The sequence below is a fragment of the Gossypium arboreum genome, chromosome 4, assembly GCF_025698485.1.
Source record: "Gossypium arboreum isolate Shixiya-1 chromosome 4, ASM2569848v2, whole genome shotgun sequence".
NCBI lineage: Eukaryota > Viridiplantae > Streptophyta > Magnoliopsida > Malvales > Malvaceae > Gossypium > Gossypium arboreum.
The window spans coordinates 5,553,486-5,563,450 of NC_069073.1; the positions used below are offsets into that span (position 1 = coordinate 5,553,486).

The 9,965-nt window shown below is 33.1% G+C and overlaps 1 protein-coding gene across 1 annotated transcript; it reads left to right on the plus strand.

The window, feature by feature from the left end:
* The first annotated feature begins 600 nt into the window (after positions 1-600).
* Positions 601-2,128, plus strand: LOC108459822 (uncharacterized). Its single transcript, XM_017759222.2, has 2 exons — positions 601-1,525; positions 1,843-2,128. Exons 1-2 carry the CDS (start codon positions 768-770, stop codon positions 1,901-1,903), a joined length of 819 nt encoding a protein of 272 aa, XP_017614711.1. The 5' UTR covers positions 601-767; the 3' UTR covers positions 1,904-2,128.
* The last annotated feature ends 7,837 nt before the right edge of the window (positions 2,129-9,965 follow it).

Consider the following 9,965-nt stretch of genomic DNA (forward strand, 5'->3'; position numbering starts at 1 on the left):
CTTCTGTCAATGTAAACGTCGGTGCGGCTTTGGACTTAAAAGGGTGAATTGCTGGGCTATGCGCTATTGTGCGAGATGGGAATGACATACTACTAGGAGGCCCTGCACGGCGAATGGATGAGTGTGCGCAAGCAAGTTGGGTCGAAGCTTGACAAATCATCATGGGTTTAGAGCTAGCTCCCAATGGGTTTTAGAAACATAGTTGTCGAATATATGTTACTTATCTGGTAAGACACTCAGATTTATTTGTTTTAGATAATATTATTTTGGAATTAGAGAAGAATGGTATAAAAGTCATCTCTAATTCTTTTCAATAAAAAAATGATGAATTAAAATTTTCTTCCTAATTATATAAGGTAGTTAATAACAACTTTATTAAATTGAGAAGTCATCACTTTAATCACTCATGCTTTCGTTTACACTAAATCCAGCTTAACGTGTACTTATTGTCACTTTGTAAGTCATTTTATTCCATTTCCTTGACTTTTTCGGTGAAGAGAGTAATCAATGTCCAAATCCCACGAATGAAACCAAAACACAAAAAGTCAAAATGTAGATTTCGTCTAGAAGAGGTGATCAAGTTGAGCTTTGAAAGATGACATTTGGAACAAAAATGGAGAAAAGAAGAAAAAAGAACACCCCTATTACCTTGTTATCCCATCCAGGACGGCAATGACTTTAGGCACCCTCTACGTTTGCTTAATTCATGGTCATTTATATCTCTCACATGTATCAAATTCCAGCTTCACTTGGTCCTAGCCAGAATCATGCTTGACCGCCGGTACAGAGTTGCCGGAGAACAGATTTCTTCATTCAATCCGGCCTACAAGATTCATAATGACTGTGATGGAACAGGAGATATTGAATTTGATTTCTGGAGTGAGCGTGAAGCCTGGTATTACAACAGCAACAACTTGGATGATGCTGATGTTGATGGCAGTGAAGTTGAGTTCCAAGTTGAAGCAGCATGCGATGGGGATAGTCCCTCGCCTTTATGGGGAGCTAATAAGGTGAATGATGCTTCTCCTCTTCTTCCCAACAACCACTTTTACAGTTATATTTCTCCTACAAGACGGAGACAAATGATCGAAGAAGGTAGGAAAGAACTAATGGAGATGATCCGTAACATGCCTGAGTCTAGCTACGAGCTTTCGTTGAAAGATTTAGTTGATAAGCAAAATTTATCGGAGACGGTCAAAGAGAAAGTTGTTTTAGAAGAAAAAGGCTTTCGTTTGGAAACAGAGATTCGTACCGAGAAAAGAACGGCAAAGGCAAAGGCAAAGACTGGTTCATTATCCAGAACTGCTAGTATGGAAACTGATAGGCTCTTGTTAAAGATGTTTTTCCCAAGCCATTTGAGCTTCAAGAAGAAATCAATGGCTGAAAATAGCTCCAAGGTTTCCCCAAGTCCATCATGTGAGGGATCCGAGAAGCCGGTCGATAAGCAGTGGTGGATTAAAAGGATTTTCATCCAAAGGGATCATAAGAACAAAGAAGATAGCTGCAAGAACAGCTGCAAAAGCAGGTAGTTTTGCTGTCTTATTTGGAACTTCGTATTTGTTATGTAGTTGACAAAAACTTTTATATTATCAAGGGGTCCAACTTTCAACACGTCTAGTGTTGTATTTTCCGGGTGTTTATGATCGATCATAGTCCTGAAATTTTGTCCCCAACCTCGAAGACTGAACAGGGCATGGGACACTTTTTCGATCAAGGCGCTCTCGGAGCTAAAACCAAATATAAACATCCCAAGAACACAATACTATACGTGTTGAGGGTCTGACCACTCAATCCAGAAAAAACATGCAAGTCTTTTGTTTATAACTGTTAATCATGGTGCAGGGATGCAAAAGGAAGTTCCTTGCCTCGTTGCTGGCCATTCTTCTTTTCCAAGAAAAGATAAGCAAGAAGGCAAGAGATAGGGAGATATTTCATCATCTGACAGATATAACAGAAGAAGCAAAAGCAGACAGTTTTAATACAATGATGACATTAGTCTCAACCAGACACCCCATCTGTAAGATCTAAGAATTTGAGATGAAAAGCTGAGATTTCTAAAACAGGAGTTTATCCCTTTTGTTGTTTGTGTAGCCTGAAAACAGGTCTAATAAAACAGAATTTTATTGAACTGCTTTTTACTGTTTTTCCTCATTGATATTTTAATTTATTTTATTATATAATTATTCAAATATATTGTTATTTACAAATCAAAATGTATCAAAAGAATATCACATAAATTCAAGCATATATTTCTAGAGCTGTGCATTGAGAAGCTCATTCCAGGTGTCTGGAACACCAGACAAGCACCAATGCAAGCAATCATGGGCTTCCATACCATAACGTGAAAAGTGAACCTCATCTCTTAGATCAGATAGAGCAGTTATACCCAAAAGCTTCACCCTGGTATTCTTAAGAGCGGCTGCAACAACCTTCCCGCTCGATTCGTCTTTGAGGACTCCACTCCCTCTGGCAATTGGAATGGTGTTATTGCATCCACCACTGGCGTTCTAGTCACCTTTGAAAAAGTGCGTGGTGACGTTGTTCTAAAGAAAACTTGCAAGTTAGGATTCAATGCCAACTTTGAATCAAGCCAATTTACTATATTGTTCACTTTAAAGATTCAGGCATCGGAGATGTTCTTGATATTTCTGTCTTAGTATAGGTGATAGATTACTAAATTAACTAAAATTACGACAAAGGCAAACACACCCATCGAATAATAGTATAGCTATGGTAAGTCAGGAATATCGTATCCACGAGGACTAAAAGTACTAATACTTACTATTTTTCTATTATCTAACTAATAAATTAAATGAATTATTTTTAATTTAAAATTAACTAAACTAATTACTAAGAACACGTCACAGAATAAATTAGGAAAAATAATCGAATAAAACCAATGAGATAGACAATACCCAGGATAGAATCCACCTAGGCTTCACTTATTCTAAATTAAACGATTTATTCACTTGCGCATTGATCCTTAAAAATCCCTAAATTATGTTAATATCTCTTTCAAGAGTAAAAATAACTGACTTAGGTTAATTAATTGAAATCTCTTTCTAATTAAAACCCCTATTGTCGCACTAACTCGATCTATGAATTTTCCTATTAGATTTGACTCTAATCCGGTAGATTTATGTCGTCCTATCTCTAGGATTGCATGCAACTCCACTCAATTATGCTAGATATACTTTTAAACAGAGACTTTTGCTCCACTGAAATAAGCACATTAAACATGAATTAATATCCTGAAAATATTAAAACGCGAAATAAGCATACATAATTGATAACAAGAATCAAGTATTTATCATGTAATTCAGAAAATGAAATAATAAGATTCATCATAGGTTTTATCTTCCCTAAGTATTTAGGGAATTTAGTTCATAATCTGGAATAACATCATCACAAAGTTAGGAAAACAACAAGACATAAAGAAACCCAATAAAACTTCTAAAGAAATTGAATGGAGATCTTCAATCTTGAAAGAGATCCGCTTCTGAAATGAATCTGATGGTGTTCTTCGAGTCTTTTCTTCGTTCTTCTCTGCGTGTCCCCTTAGGTCCTCTTCTAGTGTGTATTTATAAAGTTTAGAATGGTCAGAATCCCTCAAAATTGGATTTTTCCGCTTAAAAAAAAAACAGGGAGCGATATCGACATAGGCTGGCACATGGGCATGTGGCCAGTCTGTGTGGCTCACACGGGCGTGTGCCAAGCTCGTGTGAAAATATCATGGCTGTGTGGATCCTAAAAATAGCTCTTTTTGTTTGATTTTGGCCCATTTTTCGCTCCTTTCACTTCCCTATGCTCACCTAAGTATAGAAACATGAATTTAAAGGATTAGGAGCATCAAATTCACTAATTTACATAATAAATCATCCAAAAATGCATCAAGAATGGGATTAAAAACATGTTACTTTTATAGTTTATCAACAGGTGTCCTGTTCAAATAAATCACCTTGTTGTCTAAGTTAACCATTGTTTTTTTTTTTTTGAATGATGAGTGATGGTTCGTGAAACTAACTAAAAATTTGACTAAGACAATTACACCTATCAATTAATAGTATAGCTATGGTGAGTAAAGATATCGTTCCCATAAAGACTAAAAGTACCAATAATTATTGTCTTTCTATTATTTAACTGAATAATTCGAGTGATTGATTAAGAACTAAAATTAACTAATTTAATTAATTAACAAACACGATAAAGAATAAATCACGAAAATAATCGAGTAACAACCTAGAAGCAAAACAATACCTAGAAAATAATCCACTTAAATTTCATCTATCATTATCAATCTAAATTATACAATTTCTTTATTTAGCACATTGATCTGTAAAAACCCCTAAATTATGCTAATATCTCTTTGAGTATAAAAGAAACTGACTTTAGGTTGATTAATTGAAATTTCTTTCTAATTAAAACCTTTATTATCGCATTAACTTGTGCTATGGATTCTCCAATTAGATTTGACTATAATTTTGTAGATTTATGTCATCATATTTCTAGGATTGTATGCAACTCCACTCAATTGCGCAATATCCACTCTTAAACATGGTCTATTCAACCATCGATTTAAGCACATCAAATATGGATTAATAATCTAGAAATATCAAACCAAAAATTAGACACACATAGATGAGAATAAAAAATTAAGTATTTCTTGTGTGATATGAGTCTCAATGCCCAATTTTAGATTCAAGGATGTGATGGGCTTACATTACCTTAAGGCCCAACTAAGCTATCAATTTTCAAGCTAAAAATATTAGTCAACTGGGAAAAATATTTGTATGGGATTCATACATTTATGGATTAAGATGTCTTCATAGAGTTCAAATATCTATCTCTTAGCTTTGAAACACACTTTGAATCACTTGATTTTGATTTGGGAACTCAAGTTGTAACGACACGATAGTCAAGGGTGTCAGAAAGTGCATTATTGGGACTCCATTCCCGAAAATTGGACTCAAATATTTACGAAGTTAGTTGTGTAGTCAATTAGATTTTGGTTAAGTGAATTTGCATAAGGTGTAGGGATCAAATTGCATAAGTTTTGGTAGAATTATAAATTAAAATTAATTAAGGGACTAATGTAACAAATATACATTTTCTTCAATAAGTGGAAGGCATTAATGAATTATGTTATATATATATATATATATGTATACTTATTATATATATTATAATAGTTAATATATTAATTGTATGTATACATGTATTATATAATATATGATAAAAACAAAATAAAAGAAATAATAAAAGAAAGTGGTGGCATGCAAATTAAAAGAAAAAGAAGAAAGAAAAAAAAAGAAAAATAAAGAAAGAAAAGAAGGATAACGAACGACCATAGGGTTTCTAATATTCAAATTTCAATTGGTTAATCAATTTAGTCAATTTTCTTGTAATTTTTACGTTATTGGAATCTCGGTACTTAGGGCTAGCCGACCCGTGTTGTAATTTTTGGTATTACTTAGAATTTTGGATGTTATTATTTGTTGAATAGTTTAATATTAAGGGTTTAACTGATAGATTTTTAAGTTAGAAATAGAAAAAGATTAAATCGTAGAATTTATTGTTAATTTTAGTACTAAAGTGTGAAAAATTTAAAATTTAAGGGTTTAATTGAAAATAGGAGTTAAATTTAGTTTAAAGTGAAATTAGTATAAAATATAGAGTTAATTATGATGAATAAAAATTAGTCTCGGTTTAGGGACTAAATTGAAATTTAAGCAAACATTGAGTAAAAATTTAAATATTCAATGTGAAATTGAATTGTGTTGTATTGATGTATTTAAATTGTTTTAATTACGTACCTAACGTTATACCAGAACCCTCAACTAAAAAGGGGAAGGATAAAATTGACATTGAATGGCTCGCAATCCACGATTTGTGTTTCTATAATCTTAACCTAGTTGTTAATTGTTGTTTTTTGATTTATTGCATATGGTAAGTAGTTAAGGTGAGTATTTTGACATTTTGATAATGAATTGAAATTATAATTGATTGAAATGGATTGAATTGGTATATATATTATGAATGCATTGATTACATGAATTTGAAATGATTATATTTTTAAATGTGATAGGGTGCATATATGAGAATTGAATATTGAATGTATTTGTAAATGAAATGAAACCTTATTAACTGGTTCAGGCTTAGTTAGATATAGATGGCATGCCATAGGATAGGAAGAGTTCAGGGATTTCTTCGACTTTAAGTCGATGAGGCACTGGGTGCCAATTTGCTTCGATTTAATTGATGAGACATTGGGTGTTAAAGTTGTAACACCTCTAACCCATATCCGTCACTGGATTAAGGAGCATTACCTGAGTTTATAGAAAAAATACAATTAATTCATGTCAATTACTATTAATATCAGAAACCAATAATATTTAATCATATTGTCCCTTAAATGGGCCCTCAAGGCCCAATTTATACATTTAAAACAAGTCAGGACTAAATCGAGAACTCAGAGAATTTTTCGTGAAATTTCAAAATTTTTCTTAGGTGCAGGGGACACACGCTCGTGTGGCTAGGCCGTGTGACTCACACGGCCAAGTGACATGCCCGTGTCTCAGACCGTGTGTGAGGCACACAGCTGTGTCCTAGCCCATGCCCATACCTGTGTAATTCTCTGACTTGGGACACACGACTAACGACACGCCCGTATGCTAGGCCATGTGAACAAATTTAATTTTCAATAATTAAGTGCAGGGGTCACACGACTAAGTCACACGGCCATGTGCTAGGCCGTGTGACACACACGGCTGAGACACGCCCGTGTCTCTACCCATGTGAGCAATTTGATGCATTTCGTTTCTCAAATTTTAAGATGCAGGGGACACGTAGCCAAACTACACGCCCGTACGCATGGCTGTGTCTCACACACGGCTGAGATACACGCCCGTACCTCTGCCCTTGTGGACAAAATAAGGCAATTTACAAGCCTTATTTCTCACCCAAATTGCCTTCCACTTACAAAAACACTTAGATATGTTCACCAACCAATTCAAACTATTCAAATCAAGCCAAATTCATGTATTAAGTATGATATAATATCACCTATATGCATATTGGAATTAATGTGTTAACTCAATTTAACCATCAATATAATGATATGCTTTGCATCACTTAACCATTTCAAACACATACCAAACATGATAAAGCTACATACACACATATATATTTACTTCAAAATATAACTATTATAAGTCATTCCAATGGCTAGTTCCAACCAAAATATTTCTTCTTTATGCTTAACTTAGCTTATACATGTCATTATACCAAAAGTTAGCTTACTATATACTGAGAAGTCTAAGTGATAGTGTGATGTGTCTCCGACCAAGTTCCAACCTTCACGAGCTTCCGAGTACTATAAAATAGAGGAAGTAAAGTAGAGTAAGCATATTATGCTTAGTAAGTTCGTATAACAGAAAATTAACTTACCAATCATTTACATTTAAGATAAGCATACAAAATTCATTCAAAGAAATTTGGCAATTTGCCTAAACACATATAATCTTAAGAAACTTGTTAGTCATGTATTACATGTAAACATCAAGAATCAAGGATGAGCTCATCATATAATAACTTTCATATACATATACTTTTCATATCATATTTCCATATAACATGTGCATTTCCATGACAAATCATCTTAAGCTCAGTTTAACCATGTCAGAACTTTGCCTGTTGAATTTATTTGAAATATCAATGGATACACTTGTAGTACACTCGAAGTGTACAAAGCTGTAATCCGTCAACTCATATTCAGGGGTGCCCATTAGGGCACATAATTAGGAAGCACTCTCTCGAGCCATATAACAAGAAGCTTATCCGGGCTATATCAGGAAACTTATTAGAGTTTAAAACAAGAAGCTCATTGAGCTTAACAGGTAACTTTGAAGAGTTATTATCAGGGACTCTGGATGGCCATATATCAGGAAGTTCAAGCGAGCTATTTCAAGAAGCTCACAAAGAGTCTATGTCAGAATGCTCATAAAGAGCTGTGATATGTTCGCAATACATGCAGGATCAATACCGATCATATAACAGGACGCTCACAAAGAGCTGTGATATATTCGCAACACATGTAGGATCAATACTGATCAGGATGCTCGCATGAACCATGTAACGAGAAGCTCTAGAGGGTTTTTAATAGGAGACTCTTTCGAGCTATGGTGTGTTGCAATATATGTAGGATCACAACTAATACGGGAAATCTTGTATCCATCAAATTTCATTTATTCAAACAAGACTTATTACTTATCGAGTATTGTCAGACATATAATCAATTTCATACTTGTGACATTTATGCAATTCATATATATAACATTCAATTCAAACATATTAATATACATAATTTAGTTCACAAACTTACCTCGTCACTTGCTCATATATGATTTTCTACTAATCCGACACTTTTTCTTTTCCTAGACCTAACTCATTATTTGATCTTTTCAGATCTATATAAATGAATTTAACATCAATTTAACATATTTCACACTCAATTAAATCTAATTTACATCTTAGGCAAAAGTACCAATTTTCCCTTATACTTTTGATTAATTCCAATTTCGTCCCTAGGCTCGAAAAATAAAATTCATGCAATTTAATCCTTATTCCAAGCCTAGCCAAATTTTTGATATAACATTTACAGCCCATGCAATTCATAAAATTTATAAATTTTCCATGAATTCTACATCTTTACAGTTTAGTCCCTAAATCACAATTTCATCAAAATTCACTTTACAAAAGTTATTTATCTATCAACAACCTTTTAGCATACTCAACCATGGAAAACTTTTAATACCTTGAAAACTTTACAAATTAATCCCCAAAATAGGTAGATTAGGTTACTATGATCTCATAAATATAAAAATTACTAAAAACAGGACAAGAATTCATACCTAATTGAACCAAAATAACTTGCTTGAGCTCACTTTCTCTTAGCTAGGGTTTCCATGTATTTTACTTTGGGGATGAAGATGAAATAGATGATATTAGTTTATTATCATCTTTAATTATTTCCATTTCCAACTCCATTTAATGGTCTAATTACCATATAAGGATCTCAAGTTTTAAATTCCATAGCTATTTACTACCTATAGCTACTAGAACTCAACTTTTGCATTTTATTGAATTTGGTCCTTTCTATAATTAAACATGAAATTGTTAAAATCTTCTTATCGAAATTTTCATACGTCTTTCTATCATAATGCAGACCATGCAATAATATTAAAATAAAATTTCTTTCTGACTCAGATTTGTGGTCCCGAAACCACTATTCCGATTTCGCTGAAAATAGTTTGTTACAAAAGTATATAGTGCTAGGCGCAGTTATTACTTCAAATTTATCCGATGAGGCACTAGGTGCCAAACTAGTGTGTTGGTTAGATCCGTGTATCCATCCGAGTCTGAGTCGTGTTAATAGGAGTAAATAAATAAATAAAGTTCTATAATTGATATTAAAATGGCATGGTATGTGAAATGAAAATGAGATAGTGGATTGAAAATGAAATGTGAAATATGATGTGAAAAAATGAAATATATGAGTTATGTACTCATGAATTGAATATGGAATAGATAATGCAATTGTTTAAATGAAATGTTGATTAATATTTGAAAAGCTATTTATATAGCAAGTGATGTGAATTGAGATATTTGTTAAACAAATCAAATATGATAGCATGTGAAAATTGAGTATAGAATGAAATGATATGTTAATATGCATAAATATGAAATGATGGTATATGGTAATTGTAAGCTTAGACAATAATATGTTTGTATAAATCAAATTATACATTCTTGTATCATTATGTCTTTAATTGTTCGAATTATAAAAATATCACTAAGTTTTACTCAGTGTATGGTTTTATTTTCCGTACCCAGGTTAGGTACTTCTCTTTTGATCGTCGACTTAACATCCAACAATGATCTCGGCCTCAAATGTGGTGATGTTTGCC

Coding starts and splice junctions, on each gene's coding strand:
- LOC108459822 (XM_017759222.2), top strand. CDS start 768: ATGCTTGACCGCCGGTACAGAGTTGCCGGAGAACAGATTTCTTCATTC. Junction 1,526..1,842: donor AAGAACAGCTGCAAAAGCAG/GTAGTTTTGCTG, acceptor ATCATGGTGCAG/GGATGCAAAAGGAAGTTCCT.